At 39.7% G+C, this 20,747-nt stretch overlaps 1 protein-coding gene across 1 annotated transcript in view; it reads right to left on the minus strand.

The window, feature by feature from the left end:
* The window catches only part of CFAP58 (cilia and flagella associated protein 58), a 118,424-nt gene that overhangs the window by 93,078 nt on the left and 4,599 nt on the right, over positions 1-20,747 (minus strand). Inside the window, exons 2-6 of the mRNA XM_017500804.2 lie at positions 11,757-12,038; positions 8,203-8,351; positions 5,437-5,593; positions 4,356-4,550; positions 1,510-1,647 (exon numbers count right to left, since the gene is read on the minus strand). Of these exons, the coding sequence (XP_017356293.1) occupies positions 1,510-1,647; positions 4,356-4,550; positions 5,437-5,593; positions 8,203-8,351; positions 11,757-12,038 (921 nt within the window). The remainder of the gene's footprint in view (positions 1-1,509; positions 1,648-4,355; positions 4,551-5,436; positions 5,594-8,202; positions 8,352-11,756; positions 12,039-20,747) is intronic.

Raw genomic sequence — 20,747 nt, forward strand, 5'->3', positions numbered from 1 at the left:
ACTAGAGATGGCATCCTCCTTCCTCAAAGTATGTTAGTCTGTAGGTATACATAAGGATAAGTGGACCAGATATTTCACAGTATGACTAGTCAGTCTGTAAAATGGCAAACTGTTCCCTAAAAATAATCCTAGCAAAGGAATGCACCCAATTTTTGTCTTAAGACTTTAAGCTTTCCAGATTTTGGAAATTTAAATTAAATTCACTTTTTAAAAATTTTGCCATTAGAAGTGACTGGAAAAGCAGCTGGGATTCTTCTGCAAACAAAGGCTAGCAATTATCTCAGCTTATAACAATTAAGAGACTGAAATTAGCTGTTCATGTTATCCTCAGATTATTGCTAGAGGCCGAAATCCCATTAGGCTCATGATCTGATAACAGAAACAGTCCATGTTTCAAAATGCCCCATTCGTGTTATCAAGGAAAAGAATTAATGGCATGAGTCTTTTTCCTTTAATTTTACCTTAGGGGCTAATATGTTATTTTGACTTAAGTAGTCATCTCATCTCTGCTTTAACTTACTGCATTCTCATACAGAATGGTTTCAAGTCTACCCATTCTGGGCTGTTTTAAAAGTTTTTCAGCCTCAGACCCTACAGGGTTCAAATTAGTTGACATTAAGGCCTCTTCCAGTTCTAAGATGTTCTAATTGAGTGGTTATTAATCCAGACCCCACATTTAGACTTCAGAAAAATCCTGGAAACCTCTTTTATTTCTGGGATGCATAAAACACAACATGTAAGATATGCAAATAAGTATGTACATGTGTATCTTACCATCAGATTCTCAAAGGACATTGTGATACAAAAATGTTATGGTCCTCTGCCCAAATCTATGTATAATTTTTGCTAGGCCACTCTTTTTACATCCAGTATTCTAACATAACCAGAGTAGGGAATATGGATTTTTTTCAAAATTAAAGTGATAAACATAAAGCTGCTCTGTTAAGCAGGTAGACATAACAACATATATCTGAGTCTAAACTGTTATCTAAACTTAATTTGTAAGCACTCTTCAGTGAGAGCAAGGAGAAGAACAGGAAATCTGTCTCAAAATATAAAGTGGACAGAAGTGAAAATCGTGATACACTCCTGTAAGTAAATACTAGGTAGTATCAGTCTCTCCCCCAGCCATTCCATCCCACCTTCTCCATACAAGTAGTAAAATATAATCTGAATTTTTGGCTATTCACACATGTGAATGGGTTTCTAGCTTTAAGCAACTGGTTTCTTGTAAGGCTAGTTACAGAGACAGACATCTGAGCTCACTTTGGAAAACATTTGCATAACTATATGATCAATAATCAGGTTTGCAATTTTATAAGAAAGAATGGAAGTCTTCTTCTGGGCATAAAGAAATCCCTGTACGTTTGCACCTGCCTCTGATGCGTCAAGGCACTCAGTAGAGCCAATCAGCTATCCGAATGAGGGCTCCAATCACCAAGGCAAACCTGTGTTAACAGGGAATGAGGAAGGAAGAGCTAGGGAACAGACATGTGACTTTGTGTTTACTTTGAGCTCCAACGCCTTCTGTTGGTTTTCCTGGGATAGCTGCTCACAGACCAAATTGTGCTGTTCATTCTCTTGCTGAAGTTTAGCATTTCTCATCTGAAATTGCTCGAGTTCCTTCGCAGCTCTCTCATTCAATATCTGAAAGGTATGGAATAAGCTGGTTAATGCTTTTTAATCTGATTACAATACTTGTATATACACACAGGGGGCCCCGAAAACCTCCTGGGAAGATAACAGCAACCCTAAGTTTTTGCCTTTGTAGAAATTGTTCTTTATCCCTGATGAAAGCACTAATGCACTCAAATATGATGAATGTTAAACGGTTGAGGAAAATGATGCCTTCTAATGAATAACACAGTGAGCATAATTTTTTTTCTGAGAGCCTTGGGAAGTCTTGTTCACAGGTGGTAGATAAATATTTTAATGCCTGTTTGCCATTTGGCAGGCTTTGCATACGCAACAATTGCTATAATCATTGCAAACGAGCTAGAGATTCAAACTGATTTTATAAGCTGTGGGGCTTGGAAGCTACATCTTCAGAAGCAAATCCTGCATTAACATGCCTACAACATTTCCATCAACAGAACTGTTCACTAACATCAACACAATTTTCTTTTAATCTAACTTAAGTCGAAACCATGGAATAGCAGTGGAGTGATTTATATCTGCTTGAGTTCAGTGTCAGCCAGATATTCCTCTTCCCTGCCTTGACTATCCTCAGCAGATACAGTTTTATAAAAACAAAGAATTGGCTGGGTGCGGTGGCTCATGCCTGTCATCCCAGCACTTTGGGAGGCGAAGGCAGGCAGATCATGAAGTCAGGAGATCAAGACCATCATGGCCATGGTGAAACCCTGTCTCTACTAAAATACAAAAAAATTAGCCAGGCGTGGTAGCGAGCACCTGTAGTCCCAGCTACTCAGGAGGCTGAGGCAGGGGAACCACTTGAATCTGGGAGACAGAGGTTGCAGTGAGCCGAGATCATGCCACTACACTCCAGCCTGGCAACAGAGCAAGACTCTCTCAAAAAAAAAAAGGGTTGTATCTTGGGGGCTCATTTCTATTGGGGGGATACTGAGAAAGTGGAGGGATAACAAATGAATTACAAGATAAAAATAGAAAGAGAGAGAAGACAGTTTAGGTAATGTATCCAAAATATAACTTCCATGCACGCAAAAATTAAGCATGAAAAGAATCCAACCAATTCTCCATCAATGGGACTAAATAAAATCTAACCAGCTATGCTAAAAATGCAATTGTGTTTCACAGGAGGCTAGTTTTATCCTGATGTCCAAAAGCCTCTCTCTTATTTTTCATGCTCAAAGAAGTCTCATGTTTTTCTGCTGAAAGCTGTATATTGTGAATTATCTATTTGACTTCTGGCTTTATATAAAATTAATAGAGCAATGGGCCAAAAAAGTATACTTATATCTATTTTTGAGTATCTATACGGCTTGACAATTATTTGGAAACAAGCTTCCTGAGCGAAAACATATTTAAGAAAGACTTTTCAATTATATGAATTGCTTCTTTAAGAAATAAGAAAATACATAATAGAATTACTAATATTTGTGTCACCTTAAACTGCTATAATAGGGGAAGTGTTAGGGAAGTGTTAAAAACAGTACCATATTAAAAATATATAAAGATTGACCTTAGTTTCCTAAACTTGAAAATAACTTAAAAATAAACCTGTTGGCCTGGCACAGTGGCTCATGCCTATAATTCCAGCACTTTGGGAGGCCAAGGTGGTTGGATCACTTGAGGTCAGGAATTCAAGACCAGCCTGGCCAACATGGTGACATTCTGTCTCCACTAAAAATACAAAAGTTAGCTGGGCATGGTGGTGGACTCCTGTAGTCCCAGCTACTCGGGAGGCTGAGGCAGGAGAATCGCTTGAACCCAGGAGGCAGAGGTTGCAGTGAGCCAAGATTGTGCCACTGTACGCCAGCCTGGGTGACAGACAGACTCCATCTCAAAAAATAATAATTAAAAAAATGAACAAATAAAAACAAACCTGTTAAAAATAAATTGTTATACTCACCCAGTGGAATACTGGACAGCAATGAGAACAAATGGTCTACTGAGCTTTGTCAAATAGAGCTATCTGCAGTGACGTAAATGTTCTCTGTCTGTGCTAGTATGGCATTGACTAGCCACCCGTGGCTACTGAGCACTCGAAATGATGCTGGTACAATCAAGGAAATGAATTTTTAATTTCATTTCATTTTAATAGTTAAATTTAAATAACCACTTGTCACTAAGGGTTACCATATTGGACATCACAAGTCTATAACTACATTGCAACAACATGAATGAATCTCACAAGCAGAATATAGCAGAAGTTAGACACAAAGAGTATATCCTGTAATATTTCATTTCTGTAAAGTACAAAGACAGGCAAAACCAATCTCTGCTTAGAATTCAGGATAGAGGTGGCCTTTTAGAGGGAGAATGACTAGGAAGGAGCACAAAAGGGCTTCTGGGGCATTGGTGATATTCTGTTTCTCCCCCTGGGAGCAGGTGACCAAGATGCAGTTGAGTGGTGAAAATTCATCAAGCTGTCCACTTGTGACATATACACTTTTCTATGTGTATATTATAGATCAATAAAAAGTTAAAAAATTAATTAACCTGTTAGAGCTGGGAAATTTTAAAAGGGGGGCATAACTACCTTATAAAAGCCATTCAAAGACCAAATTGCAGTGCTAAGTTTTATATTACCACCATGAGTAGTGAAGGGAATTTGCTGCTTTCCAAGATAATTCAAAATGCACAAATGGGTGTGAACAAAGGTGCCATTCTGGGTTTTTCCTGTTTTTCGCAAAGACCCACACCCAACTCACCTTCTGCTCCTTCAGCTGCTGCTCCAGCTTCTGAAGCTCCTCCTTGCTCTTCTGCACGTACTGCTGCAGGGCTTTTATTTCTGTCTGCCTGGCGTCCATGTCTGCCTGAATCTGCTTGAGCTCTTTCTCTAGTTTTTCCTTCTTTCGGAACTCCCGTGAAGCTTCGTTCTGACGTTGCTGGATTTCTTGTTGGAACTAGAGGGCGCGGAAAGCACAAGAGAGAACAAGATAAGCGCTGGCCGTGGCAGGTCTCAGCCAGCCAAGTCCCCTCCTCTCTCAGGTCTGTGATGGTCAGGGCAGACACTTTGCAGTAGCATTTCCCCTGTAGTACAGACATTCTTGAGCCCCAGTGTTCAAATTTTTCAGAAATATTCTATGCTGTTTTTCAGGGCCTTAAAACCAAATGACTACCCTGATGGTAGGCAACAAATCTACAAACTGTGGTGTAAAATCAAATACATATGGAAGCTCCGAGTTCTAGGGCATTAAACATGGAAATATTTCATCCCATTCTCTATCAGTAAGGACTAAATAAAATGTGGCTGGCTATCCTACATATAAAATTGTGCTTTACATGACCCTGGATATTGCTAAAGAGAGCACTATAGGTTTATCTTGATGTCTGTATTCTACGGAAAGTCTTTTTCTTATCTCATGTTCAAAAAAGTCTCATGTTTTTCTCTTGGGGACTGCACATTGTGTATGATCTAGTTGACTTCTGGCTTTATATAAAAGTATTCAGAAGGAGTCAGCTAAATGACTTTCTAATAATAAAAATAAAGAAGGGCCAAAGAAACTACTTCCACCATCCCCAGATGTTGGGACCCCTGGCCTTCATGGGGGTCATCTTTTTGAGCCACAACTGTAAGTAGGGAGTGTTTGCCTCAGTGACTTCTCAGACAGAGAATGCAGAGAAAGAACGATTCAAGTAGTTCAACTCAAGTAAAGTTCCTCTCAAGAGAACAAACTAGAGAAACAAGGAGAACTGAGAATATTTCATTTGGGCACAAGCGGGTAAATTTGAGAAGGACAAACATCCTCTGGAAGGAAATATTTCTTCCTCTTGACCTCCATGACAGACCTGACTGATGGCTTGTTCAGCCTCCTCTTTTGATCGCTCGGTTTCTTGCTGCTGTTCAGTGGTCTGAGCTAGGGATTCTCGTAATTTTACCACTTCTGATAAGAGCTGGTCTCTCTCTTTTGTCACTTCTTCTTTGAACTTCAGTAAATCTCGAATGCTAAAAAGGAAGAACACAGGAGTCAAACCAAATGGCCATCTCTTCAGGGGCCCTTCATATCATTCTCTGAGCTCCTTTCATGGAAAAGATGTCAGGTCAATGATTAACACTATTCAGGCATTAAAGAGAAAGATCTTTATGTCCTGAGATGGGATCAGATTGTGAGATGTTAACTGGAAAGAAATACTAATGATAACATGCATAGTTTAATCTATTTTCTTATTTTTAAGAAAATACAATGTATATTCATGCGAGAGAGATACAGAAAGAGAGGGGGAGAGAGAGAGAGAGAGAGAGAGAGAGAGAGAGAGTGTGTGTGTGTGTGTGTGTGTGTGTGTGTGTGTGTGTTTTGGAGGCATTTTTATAGAAGCCACAAAAACATATCACTGACTATCTCTGAGAAATTTAGGGTGGAAAGTTGTGGGGTTTGATACTTCCCACACCTCTGTATTACTTGAATTTGTTACAATAAGACTATATTGCTATTGTCAACTCTGGTAATTAATCCTAAACAGATGTCAATTTAGGAAATTATTTGTTTAATATATCCACTGGAGGGCTATGATCACAGCCATAAACTCTAGAATGAAGCATAAACAGAAGCAAATAATATGCATTGCTAGTTTTCTATCCATTTACCCAAAGAGATTAGTTTCTCCCAAATGGATGCGGCCCAGATAAAATGTTACGAAGAACAAAATTGGGAAAATCATTCCTGATGCCCATTTTTAGAGGTTATATGATAATATTCATTGATTTGAATTGTAAACCAGTTACCTCCAAATTTCAAAAGCCATTCCATATGATTTGGCATGACTTCTTGCAGAATTAGCACTCTGCAAGTGGAAGCTCGGTGTCTGATACGACCTCTGCAGCAGAATGAATCTAGAGCAAGGCAGCTCTTAGAGCTGAGAAGGCAGAGGAGAACTTGCACTGCAGACTCTTGTAGCTGACAGTCATCAAACAACTGCTCAAAACACAGTAACTTGACAAAGTATATTTACCAACACCTTTGATGTAACAAATGTTTAATAAGGAACCTTCAAACCTGCACTCAAATTCTTCTGCAGAAATAAAACCTCAAATTCTAAGGTTACTGTGAAGACAGATAGTTAACACCTGGGCACACTGTTAAAGATGAAGTTATGAGCTGGATTAGTTCTTCAGTTCTCCTCCTCACCCTCTTCCAATGCTTGTTGAAAACTACTTGTATCTGAATCAGTTCCCTCACATTCCTTTTCAGTAGTTGCTTTGAATATGCTTGACTTCCTTAACAGTAAGATAAAGCCCACACTACAGGCATCACATTTTCTGTTTGTATTTCTTATTCCTTCTCCCAATACCTGTACTTAGAACTATGCGTCAATGTAGGATCAACACATCAAAAAAGCATAAGAAACCAAAACAGCAACATTAGATTTGGTTAGTTTCCTTGGCTGCTCAAGGAAGTGTATGTTTATTCCTAATTCATTCATCAATGGCATGTTTTGCACGCCCCACAGAGTGCTGGGCTCCTGGAGGGGATACAAAGATGTCTTCCTTCACTGAGTTCACAGCCTAATGGGTAGAGAAGCACATCAAGAAATAATTTCAATACAATCTGATCAGTACCATACTGGAGGTAAATGTTGGGTCCTGTGGAAACAGAGAACATAGCGACTTTCTTGTGGTCATTGGAGTCTGGATGTGGAAAGGATGTGGAACAGTGATACTGGTGGTGACGAAGTTAAAACAGTGTTTGAGGTGTGTCTTAAAGGTGGCATAAAAGTTGAACAGGGGGAGAATGGAAGAAAAGGCATTCTGAGCATGGAAAGCAGCATGAACAAAGTCATGGAGGTGTGAGCAACCTGGTAGGCTGGCCCAAGGCTAGAGAGGCTGACTGGGGCAGCTTTTCAAAGGGCTCTGGATGACATAGTCAAGAGCCTGGGCTTTATCCTTCTGGTACAGGTAGCTATTGAAAGTGTTTATGCTGAAGATAGGTACACATGTGTTTCAGGAGCCTAAATTTGGTAGCAATGATGGAATAAAGAAGGACATGTCTTCTACAGGAAGGGAGATCAGTTAGGAGGCTACTGCCAAATCTGGAAAAGAATAGGAGGCCTGAACCAAGACAGTAGCACTGGTGACCAGAAGGAGGGAAAGGCCATGCTTAGAAGACCAAGTCAACAAGATAGAGACTTTAAGAGATGGGGGGCAGCAGAGGTGAAAAGAAGCTCTGTTTTCTGATCTAGAATCTGAAGAGTGGAACAGACGATGATGAGACTGATCATAGGGAGTAGGTAGAAGAAGCTGGGACTCTAGGCAGAAAGGCAGACAGTTATATTCTACACAAGTTGGAGAGAAATAAATATAAAATCTTACTCATTTTGAAACTATACTACTGATTCCCATGGAGGCAGAAGTTTAAGATACCCACAAATTTTCTTAGGTGTGGAGAAAAGAACGTTACTTAAAATGCAATAGACAGAAAATAATCCCTGAGAACCCAATAAAGAAGAGTCCTGTATCACAAATGTTCAAGAAGACACTGGCAAGCCCCAGGCTGCCTATTGAAGGAGGAGGCCTCTGCAAAAGTGAGTTCAACATACATCAACAAGGCTATAACCTACTTGCTATCCTGGTCCATTGACAGTCCAGACCCTTGCTCCACTAGTTTGGTCAGGTTCACTATTTCCTCTTTCAGAGCAAGAATCGTCTCCTTGGCCTTCTGCTCCTTGTCATAGGCTGAGTCCACCATCTTCCAGGCTTTTTCAATTTCCTAGATGGGCCATAGGATATCAGTGAGAAAGACCAAACTGGATTCTAGATGCAACGTAAACTAGCAAACAGGATAACGCCATGACCACAGTGCAGTTGTGTAAATGTGCATGGACTGAATTGTTTAACATGAGCTAGTCAATAGTGAATAGCACATTGAAAGGGGAGGACTGGACTGGACATGGTGTTATAGGCCTATAGTCCCAGCCACTCAGGAGGCCAAGGCAAGAAGACCTCATGAGCCCAGGAGTTTGAGGCTGCAGTGAGCTGCAATTGTGCCACTACATACCAGCCTGGATGACAGGGCAAGACCCTGTCTCAAAAAAATAAAATAAAATAAAGTAGGGGACTGGCAGAGGGTATCTTTTCTTGTGTAGGTGAGTGTGGCTACAAGGCTCACTTACTGCAAGGTTGGCAAAATTAGATATGAAAGTTTATGTGCTTTCCAAGTCCAGATATTAAAAGGGAAAAAAATAAGTTTTATCACATGAGGAATGATCATAGATCCAAGCCCTAAATTGACAGACTGAATTAAACCTCTTGATAGATTTGTAAATAAAAAATATGTTTTATCATCTGGTCCCAAGTGAGCTCCTAGTGGCAATGTGAACTTTAGAACAACCCACAGCAATGCTGTTCTTTACTGTTACCTAATTGTACCCAAAAACCTTGGTAATTCCCATTTTTCATAAACTCAAGCTCAAGCCTTCTTATCAAATGTTTTCATATGGGGAAAAAAAAAAAAACCCTTAACAGGGAATGGAAGCAATGACACATGCAGCTTTGGCTTCCTTAGTGTTATAAAATGCAATGTATAATATTGACATAAATACTTAAAAGTGAATTACAGCAGTTGCAGTAAAAAAGCAAAGCACAGTAAGTTTTGCAACATGACATAGTTTGGATACGTATCCCTGCCCAACTCTCATATTGAAATGTAAACCCCAGAGTTGGAGGTGGGGCCTGGTGGGAGGTGACTGAATCTTGGGGGTGGATTTCTCATGAATGGTTTAGCACCATCTTCTTGGTACTGTCCTTGTGCTAGTAAGTGAGTGAGTTCTCACGAAAGCTGGTCATTTAAAAGTGTGTGATGCAAGCATATGTTCATCACAGTGCTATTCACAATAGCAAAGACATGGAATCAACTCAAATGCTCATCAGTGATAGACTGGATAAAGAAAATGTGGTACATACACACCATGAAATACTATGCATTGATTAAAAAGTATAAGATCATGTCCTTTGGTTGGAGGACATGGATGGAGCTGGAGGCCATTATCCTTAGCAAACTAACACAGGAACAGACAACCAAATACTACTTGTTCTCACTTACAAGTGGGAGCTACAAGCGAGAACACATGGACACATAGAGGGGAATAAAACATACTGAGGTCTTTCGGAGGGTGAAAGGTAGGAGGAGGAAGAAGATAAGGAAACAATAACTAATGGATACTTAACTTAATAACTGGTGATTAAATAACCTGTACAACAAACCCCCATGACATACGTTTACCTATGTAACAAACCTGCACATGTACCCCTGCACTCAAAAGTTAAAAAAAAAAAATTGTATGGTACCTCCCTGTTCCCTCTCTTGCTCCTGCTCTGGCCCATGTGAACTGTCTGCTCCACTTTGCCTTCTGCCATGACTGTAAGTTTCCTGAGGCCTCCCAAGAAGCTGAGCAGATGTTAGTGTTATACTTTCTGGACAGCCTGCAGAACCATGAGCCAATTAAACCTCTTTTCTTTTTAAATTACCCGGTCTCAAGTATTTCTTTATAGCAATGTGATGACCAACTAATACAAACAGCTTTGAGTTTTAGGCCACCACTTAACTTTCTTGCAAAATTCTGTCAAGTAGAATGTGGGTCCTTTATACAGATAAGAACCTATATGCTTTTGGTGAAAATATTCTACTTGTATATTGACAAGGAATAAAATGGGTAGAAGAGAGTATTTAATGTAACAATTCATGGTCACTACTACATTAGAAAGATTGCTCTTAGGTAACTATAGCACGTAATTCGGTGATTCAAAGCAAAATGTCAGTTTGTGGATTATTTCTTATGTAGCAACCATACGTGCTATTTTTAACAAAACAAATGAAAGATATTTACATTAAAAAATGAATACAAAAGTTTTATCTGAATCAACTTTTCCAATCAGATTTTAATCCATTCATGACCTCCATTTTCTCCATTTTGTTTTTTTGTTTGTTTGTTTTTCTGAGATGAAGTCTCACTCTGTTGTCTAGGCAGGAGTGCAGTGGCACAAGCTCCACTTACTGCAACCTCCACCTCCTGATTCAAGTGATTCTCCTGCCTCAGCATCCCAGGTAGCTGGGACTACAGGCACATGCCACCACACCTAGCTAATTTTTGTATTTTTGGTAGAGATGGGTTTTCACCATGTTGGCCAGGCTGGTCTCAAACTCCTGACCTCAGGTGATCCACCCACCTCGGCCTCCCAAAGTGCTGGGGATTACAGGCATGACCCACAACACCCAGCCCATTTTCAGTTTTTAAATTTACAATGAAAAATGTTTTTTTCCATTATAAAATGACTTAAACTCTTCTTATATTGGTTTTTCAGCAAGAAGAAGAAGAAAATGACAATAAATTTTTAAATGGCACTTAAAAATGAGCAGTTTCTAAGAGAATTGATAATCCATATTTTGTACTGGTCTTGGAAATTAATTTGAACTGGGTGGCATCTAGTTGCATGATATCAAGGCAATTGTCTAAAAATTGTATAAATTATTTCTCATAATTAGGGTTTTAATTCTGTTTCAACCTCTTATCACCATAAGTCAACAAGGAACATTTATATTTTACCTTCAAAATAATGCAACACACTTAAAGATGAAAAATATCTAGTGTAAAACAAAGGAATACATCCTCAGTATTCCCACACTGAATCTCTGTTCTCCTATTAAGAGGAACTGGTAGGATTGAGAGGAAAGAAAAGGGGTGCTAGAAAGAAAGGTCATGAAAATTACTATCTAGGAATTCTCAAGGCAATCTTTACTAAAACAGGAGAAAAAGTAGAAATACAAAAGTATCTTTAACAAGCTATTATCATGAGGTATTAAATTACTCATCATGCATCAAATAAGACATATTGAGATTCCAAATATTGCATTTACTTATCTCTAAATCCTTTTTCTAACCCATTATTTCCCAGAAACCAAGCCAGTAAGATTCTCCATTATTTTCTGCATGATGCAATTCACCCAGGCTAAAAAATCATTTTCTTTGAAAATGAACATTATTCCTTAGGCTTTATGAATATAAAATCATGTAAATTTTTACCTAATAACTCATTTACTACCAGCCTAGAGGTGTCAATATAATGAGAGAATGATGTTTTAAATTCAGGTTCATTCTATTTCTAGAAGATCACTGACCTTCTTTAGGGATGCAATGGTGGTCTGATCGTCCTGAGAGAGCTTAAGGGCAGTGGCGACCTTTGCGGAATTCACTACAATCTCTGCATTTAGTTCTCTGCATTTGGCCATCAGACGCTTTTCATTGTCATAAGACTTTTTCATGATAGCATGAAGCTTCTCATACTCAATCCTAAATTTTTCCAGACTTTTGTCTCCTGAAAGTTCACACAGAACCTCCTGAAAATCTCTTTCGATTTCTTCAAATGCAGATTCTTCCAGGACTTGCTTTTCACCCTTTTCCTATATAAAAAAGCAGGGATGGGAAAGGGCATTGCAACATTTACATCATCACTATCAAGGAATTACTGCTATTATCCCTGAATGAAACACCTTCATACAAGCAAAATTAAAGCCACTGATAAACAGAAAAATTAAGATTATATGATGGAAAAGGTCCTTGTACAGTCCCTGATGCCTATGTACATATACGTGTGTGTGTATACACATATATATACACACGCATATACGTTATATACTTATACATATTATATCTATATGCATTGGGATATATATGCAGAATATATATGCATTAAGATAACAGTAGTTCCCACCACATGATGTTGCTAAGGATTAGATTAAATGAGATCATTGATGTTAAACACTTAGCCAAGTGCCTGGCATATAGTAGGGATTCAATGAATTTTCATAGTTGTTATGATTATTCCAAACCCTGGTCTCTTTTCATGCGATCCTGCTTCTTATTGCCCCTAAGACTGTAAAGTTGGGGGCCATGGTGTGTTGAGGCCAGACATAGGAATATCTTGGCATAGATATCATGATATCATGAAATTACATGTACAGTGAAACTCACCTGAAATATGCATGGAATTGTCTCCCAAAAGAGATTCCCTTTTTTTTTTTATTTTTATTTTTTTGAGATGGAGTCTTGCTCTGTCGCTCTGTCACCAGGTTAAAGTGTAGTGGCATGATCTCAGCTCACTGAAACCTCTGTCTCCTGGATTCAAATGATTCTCCTGCCTCAGGCTCCCGAGTAGCTGGCACTACAGGCAAGTGCCACCACACCCAGCTAATTTTTTTGTATTTTTAGTAGAGACAAGGTTTCACCATGTTGGCCAGGATGGTCTCCATCTCTTGACCTCATGATCCACCCACCTCAGCGTCCCAAATTGCTGGGATTACAGGCGTGAGCCACCACGCCGGCCCCATCATTTTTATCTCTTAAGAAATTTAGGCTAGGTCGAGATCCAAGATGGTTGAATAAGAACAGCTCTAGAGGGCAACTCCTGGTGAGAACACAGAGGGTGAGTGATCACCACATTTCCAAACAAGTTTTTACTGCCCACAGACCAGGAGATTCCCAGGCATAAAAGCACCAAGAGTTTGTAGCATGGCGCAGTGGGTCTCCACAGAAAAACTCACACAAATCTGGGCGGCCGTTTCAACTGGCACCTGGAACACCTGAGAGACAGAGTCATCCATTCAACTGAAGAAAAGGGGGCTGAAACAGAGAGTAAGGTGATCTGGCTTGGAGGGTCCCACCCCCACAAAGACCAGCAATCTGAAACGCTCTGGACTGAGAGTTTCACAGCAAGCACAGCTGGTCCTGGGACAGTCCAGTTCTGTGGGGAAAGGGTGTCCACCATTACCGAGGCAGTCCACCACTACCAAGGCAGTCTGCCATTACTGAGGCAGACCACCATTACCGAGGCAGTTCTAACTATACCTCTATAAACAAAACTGCAAGGGATTTCACACAGCAGCTGGGCAGAGCCCACAGCAGCTCAGCAACGTCTCTGCTGGCAGACTGTGACTAGGCTACCTCCTCGCTGGGTAGGGCAGCTCTGAAAAAAGGCAGCAGCAAATCAGGAACTTATAAATAAAGCCCCACCTTCCCAGGACAGAGCACCTGGGAAAAAAAGGCATTTATGAGTTCCACTGCAGCAGACTTAAATGTATCTGCCAGCAGCTCTGAATGGAACAACGGAGCTCACAGCTCAGCACTTGAGCTCCTATAAGGGACAGACTGTCTCCTCAAGCAGCTCCCCTACCCCTGTATATCCAAACAGACACCTCATAAAGGAACGCTCAGGCTGACAACTGGCAGGTATCCTTCTGGGATGAAGATAACAGAAGAAGAAACTGGCAGCAACCCTTACTGTTCTGCAGCCACCACAGGTGATCCCCAGGAAAGCAGGGTCTGTAGTGGACCTCCAGCAGTCTTATAGCAGAGGGGACTGACTGTTAGAAGGAAAACTAAAAAAACAGAAAGAAATAAATCTATCATCAACAAAAAGGACTTCCACTCAGACCCCATCCGAAAGTCACCAACTACAAAGACCACAGGTAGATAAATCCAGAAAGATGGGAAGAAACTAGTGCAAAAAGGATGAAAACAGCAAAAACCAGAACTCATCTCCTCCTCCATGGGATCACAACTCCTCACCAGCAAGGGAACAAAGCTGGATGGAGAATGAGTCTGATGAATTGACAGAAACAGGCTTCAGAAAGTGATAAACTTCTCTGAGCTAAAGGAACATATTCTAACCAATGCAAAGAAACTAAGAACCTTGAAAAAAGGTTTGACAAAATGCTAACAAGAATAAACAGCTTTGAGAAGAATATAAGTGACTTGATGGAGCTGAAAAACACAACATGAGAACTTCACGAAGCATACACAAGTTTCAATAGCCTAGTCAACCAAGCAGAAGAAAGGAATCAGAGATTGAAGATCAACTCAATGAAATAAAACAAGAAGGCAAGATTAGAGAAAAAAGAGTTAAAAGAAATGAACAAAGCCTCCAAGAAATAGGGGTTATGTGAAAAGACCTAATATATGTTTGATAGGTGTACCTGAATGCGACAGAACGAATCCAAGCTGGAAAACATTCTTCAGGATATTATCCAGGAGAACTTCCCCAACCTAGCAAGGCAGGCCAATATTCAAGTCCAGGAAATACAGAGAACACAGCAAAGATATTCCTCAAGAAGAGCAAACCCAAGGCACATAATCGTCAGATTCATCAGGGTTAAAATGAAGGAAAAAATGCTAAGGGCAGCCAGAGAGAAAGTTCGGGTTACTCACAAAGGGAAGCCCATCAGACTCACAGCAGATCTCTCAGCAGAAACCCTACAAGCCAGAAGAGAGTGGGGGCCAATATTCAACATCCTTAAAGAAAAGAACTTTCAACCTAGAATTTCATATCCAGCCAAACTAAGCTTCATAAGCAAAGGAGAAATAAAATCCTTAACAAACAAGCAATTGCTCAGAGATTTTATCACCACCAGGCCTGCCTTACAAGAACTCCTGAAAGAAGCACTAAACATAGAAAGGAACAATCAGTTACCAGCCACTCCAAAAATGTACCAAATGGTAAAGACCACTGACAAAATGAAGAAACTGCATCAACTAATGGTCAAAACAACCAGCTAGCATCGAAATGGCAGGATCAAATTCACACATATAACAATATTAACCTTAAATGCTAATGGGCTAAATGCCACAATCAAAAGACACAGACTGGTAAATTGGATAAAAAGTCAAAACCTATGGGTGTGCTGTATTCAGGAAACCCATCTCATGTGGAAGGACACACATAGGCTCAAAATAAAGGGATGGAGGAGATTTATCAAGCAAATGGAGAGCAAAAAAAGAGCAGGAGTTGCAATCCTAGTCTCTGATAAAATACAGAGATCTTTAAACCAACAAAGATCAAAAGAGACAAAGAAGGGCCTTACATAATGGTAAAAGGATCAATGCAACAACAAGAGCTAACTATGCTAAATATATATGTACCCAATACGGGAGCACCCACATACATAAAGCAAGTTCTTAATGACCTACAAAGAGACTTAGACTCCCACACAATAATAGTGGGACACTTTAACACTCCACTATCTTTAGACAGATCAACGAGACAGAAAATTAACAAGGCTATCCAGGACTTGAACTCAGATCTGGACCAAGCAAACCTAATAGACATTTACAGAACTCTCTACCCCAAATCCACAGAACATACATTCTTCTCAGCATCACATCACGCCTACTCTAAAACTAACCACATAATTAGAAGTAAATCACTCCTCAGCAAATGCAAAAGAATGGAAATCATAACAATCTCTCAGACCATAGTGCAATCAAATTAGAACTCAGGATTAAGAAACTAACTCAGAACCGCACAACTTCATAGAAACTGAACAACTGGCTTTTGAATGTTGACTGGACAAACAATGAAATGAAGGCGGAAATAAAGATGTTCTTCAAAACTTACAAGAACGAAAACACAATGTACCAGAATCTCTGGGACACATTTAAAGCAGCGTTTAGAGGAAAATTCACAGCAATAAATGCCCACATGAGAAGCAAGGAAAGATCTAAAATCGACATCCTATCATCAAAATTGAAAGAGTTACAGGATGGGCCGGGCACGGTGGCTCACGCCTGTAATCCCAGCACTTTGGGAGGCCGAGGCGGGTGGATCACGAGGTCAAGAGATCGAGACCATCCTGGTCAACATGGTGAAACCCTGTCTCTACTAAAAATACAAAAAATCAGCTAGGCATAGTGGCGCGTGCCTGTAATCCCAGCTACTCAGGAGGCTGAGGCAGGAGAATTGCCTGAACCCAGGAGGCGGAGGTTGCGGTGAGCCGAGATCGCGCCATTGCACTCCAGCCTGGGTAACAAGAGCGAAACTCCGTAAAAAAAAAAAAAAAAAGAAAGAAAGAGTTAGAGGAGCAAGATCAAAAAAACTCAAAAACTAGCAGAAGACAAGAAATAACTAAGATCAGAGCAGAACTGAAGGAGATAGAGACACAAAAAACCCTTCAAAAAAGTCAATAAATCCAGGAGCTAGTTTTTTGAAAAGATCAACAAAATAGACAGACTGCTAGCCAGATTAATAAAAAAGAAAAGAGAGAAGAATCAAAGAGATGCAATAAAAAACGGTAATGGGGATATCACCACCGATTCCACAGAAATAAAACTACCATCAGAGATTACTACAAACAACTCTATGCACATAAATCGGTAAACCTGGAAGAAATGGATAAATTCCTGGACACCTGCACCCTCCCAAGGCTAAACCAGGAAGAAGTTGAAACCCTGACTAGACTAATAACAAGGGATGAAGTTGAGGCAGCAATTAATAGCCTGCCAACCAAAAAAAGCCCAGATCCACATGAGTTCACAGCTGAATTCTACCAGACATACAAAGAGGAGCGGGTACCACTCCTTCTGAAACAATTCCAAACAATCCAAAAAGAGGGAATCCTTCCCAAATCATTTTGAGGTCAACAGCATCCTGATACCAAAACCTGGCAAAGACTCAACAAGAAAAGAAAACTTCAGGTCAATATCCATGATGAACATAGATGCAAAAATCTTCAATAAAATACCGGCAAACTGATTGCAACAGCACATCAAAAAGCTTGTCCATCACAATCAAGTAGGCTTCATTCCAGGGATGCAAGGCTGGTTCAACATACATAACTCTATAAACGTAATTCACCACCTAAACAGAACCAAAGACAAAAAACACATGATTATCTCAATAGATGCAGAGAAGGCCTTTGACAAAATTCAACAGCCTTTATGCTAAAAAAAAACTCTCAATAAACTAAGTATTGACAGAAAGTATCTCAAAATAATAAAAGCTATTTACAACAAACCCACAGCCAATATCATACTAAATGGGCAAAAACTGGAAGCATTCCCTTTGAAATCTGGCACTAGACAAGGATGCCCTCTCTCACCACTCCTATTCAATATAGGAGTTCTAGCCAGAGCACAGGCAAGAAAAAGAAATAAAGGGTATTCAATTAGGAAAGGAGGAAGTCAAATTGTCTCTACTTGCAGATGACATGATTGTATATTTAGAAGACCCCATCTTCACAGCCCAAAATCTCCTGAAACTAATAAGAAACTTCAGCAAAGTCTCAGGATACAAAATCAATGTGCAGAAATCACAAGTATTCCTATACACCAATAATAGACTTACAGAGAGCCAAGTCAAGAATGAACTGCCATTCACAATTGCTACAAAGAGAATAAAATACCTAGGAACAACTAACAAAGGATGTAAAGGACCTCTTCAAGGAGAACTACAAACCACTGCTCATGGAAATAATAGAGGACACAAACAGATGGAAAAACATCCCATGCTCATGGTTAGGAAGAATCAATATTGTGAAAATGGTGATACTGACCAAAGTAATTTGTAGATTCAGTGCTATCCCCATCAAGCTACTTATGACCCTCTTCAACGAACTGGAAAAAAAACACCTTAAACTTCATATGGAACCAAAAGAGAACCCGCATATCCAAGTAAATTCTAAGCAAAGAGAACAAAGATGGAGGCATCACACTACCTGACTTCAAACTATACTACTCTGTTCTATCTCCGAGATATAGACCAATGGAACAGAACAGAGGCCTCGGAGGCAATGCCACACATCTACAACCATCTGATCATTGACAAACCTGACAAAAACAAGCAATGGGGAAAGGATTCCCTGTTTAATAAACATTGTTGGGAAAACTGGCTAGTCATGTGCAGAAAGCAGAAACTGGACCCCTTCCTGACACCTTACACTAAAATTAACTCCAGATGAATTAAAGACTTAAACATAAGACCTAACACATAAAAACCCTAGAAGAAAACCTAGGCAAAATCATCCAGGACATAGGTATAGGCAAGGACTTCATGACTAAAACACCCAAAGCATTGGCAACAAAAGCCAAAATAGACAAATGGGACCTAATCAAACTCCAGAGCTTCTGCACAGCAAAAGAAACAATCATTAGAGTGAACTGGCAACCAGCAGAATGGGAAAAAAATTTTGCAATCTACCCATCTGACAAAGGGCTAATATCTAGAATCTACAAAGAACTAAAACAGACTTACAAGAAAAAAAACAAACCCATTCAAAAGTGGGTGAAGGACATGAACAGACACTTTTCAAAAGAAGACATCTATGAGGCCAAAAAACATACGAAAAAATGCTCATCATCACTGGTCATTAGAGAAATGCAAATCAAAACCACATTGAGATACGATCTCATGCCAGTTAGAATGGCAATCATTAAAAAAACTTGGAGACAACAGATGCTAGAGTGGATGTGGATAAATAGGAACACTTTTACACTGTTGGTGGGAGTGTAAACTAGTTCAACCATTGTCGAAGACAGTGTGGCAATTCCTCAAGGACCTAGAAATAGAAATTCCATTTGACCCAGCAATCCCATTACTGGGTATATATCCAAAGGATTATAAATTGTTCTATTTTAAAGACACATGCACACATATGTTCATTGAGGCACTGTTTACAATAGCAAACACCTGGACCAACCCAAGTGCCCATAGATGATAGACTGGACAAGGAAAATGTGGCACATCTACACCATAGAATACTATGCAGCCATAAAAAATGATGAGTTCGTGTCCTTTTTAGGGACATGGATGAATCTGGAAACCATCATTCTCAGCAAACTGACACAAAAACAGAAAATCAAACACCATATGCTCTCAATCATAGGCAGGTGTTGAACAATGAGAACATATGGACACAGGGAGAGGAGCATCACACAATGGGGTCTGTTGGTGGGGGGGACTAGGGGAGGGACAGCGGCAGGTAGGGAGTCGGGGAGGAATAACCTAGGGAGAAATGCCAGATATAGGTGACTGGGATGAAGGCAGCAAACCATATTGCCATGTATGTACCTATGCAACAATCCTGCATGTTCTGCACGTGTACCCCAGAACCTAAAGTGCAATACAATATATATTATATATATACAAAAGAAAGAAATTTAGGCTAGGTCATGACCCGCAGTGTACTAAAATACCCCTGCGCAATACTCATGGGACTTTTCCACCTTTGCTTTTCATGGTAGCTGGGCGACAAACTCTTTCAAAATATAAGCCCAGACATATAGATATAATTCAAACAAGTATGGTTATTACTTAGATGAGAACCCAAGAGTGAGTTATATCGGAATTCTTATTTCTCTACTTTTAAGCATTGAATTGTGTCTCCCAAAAAGGTATTTTGAACCCTGCTAATCCGACCTTATTTGAATCAGAGTTATTGAATAAGTTAAGATGAGCTCAGACTGGAGTAAGCCACCCAATTCGTGGCACTTTGTTATGACTGCTCTAGCAAACAAATCCAAATACTTGTTGTTAAGTACAACATAAGAAGAAGAATGGGTATGGTTAATATATTTATTCGTTCATTGAGCAAGTATTTATTGAAGATCTCTATGCATAAATTCTGTGATGGACCCTGTAGGAGATACCAAGATGAGAAATAAACAGCTGATCCACAGGGCAATTATACTTAATTGCTGGTGGGGTATGAATGCAGCTAATGAAAGCATAGAATTTGATCCCTATCATAAAGTTCTCTATGAACCCACAGAAAGAGAATTATTCCCAGCAGCAAGAATTTAAAAAAAATAAAATCTCATACCAGAATTGGCATTTGAGCAGGCCCAGAAGGAGCGTGGAATTTTCATAGGTGAATATGGAGAAAAGGGACATTCCCAGCAGATAGCAAATCTTGAGCAAAGCTCAGGGCCATGCAAGTATCAAAGTTGCCTGAAGAAGAAGAGGGATGAACAGAACAGAATAGAGAGTCCAGAAATAACGCGGCACAGCTATAACCATCTGATCTTTAACAAAGTCAACAAAAAAGCAATGGGAAAAGCATTCTCTAGTCAATAAATAGTGCTGGGATAACAGGCTAGCCATATGCAGAAGATTGAAACTGGACTTCTGCTTTACGCCATGTGCAAAAATTAATTCAAGATGTATTAAAGACTTAAATGTAAAACCTAAAACTATAAAAACCCTGGAAGATAACCTAGCAAATACCATTCTGGATATAGGCCCTGACAAGGATTTCATGACAAAGATGCTAAAAGCAACTGCAACAGAAACAAAAATTGACAAATGGGACCTAATTAAACTAAAGAGCTTCTGCACAGGGAAA

This window comes from Cebus imitator, unplaced genomic scaffold (genome assembly GCF_001604975.1).
Source record: "Cebus imitator isolate Cc_AM_T3 unplaced genomic scaffold, Cebus_imitator-1.0 Scaffold271, whole genome shotgun sequence".
In the NCBI taxonomy this organism is placed as follows: domain Eukaryota; kingdom Metazoa; phylum Chordata; class Mammalia; order Primates; family Cebidae; genus Cebus; species Cebus imitator.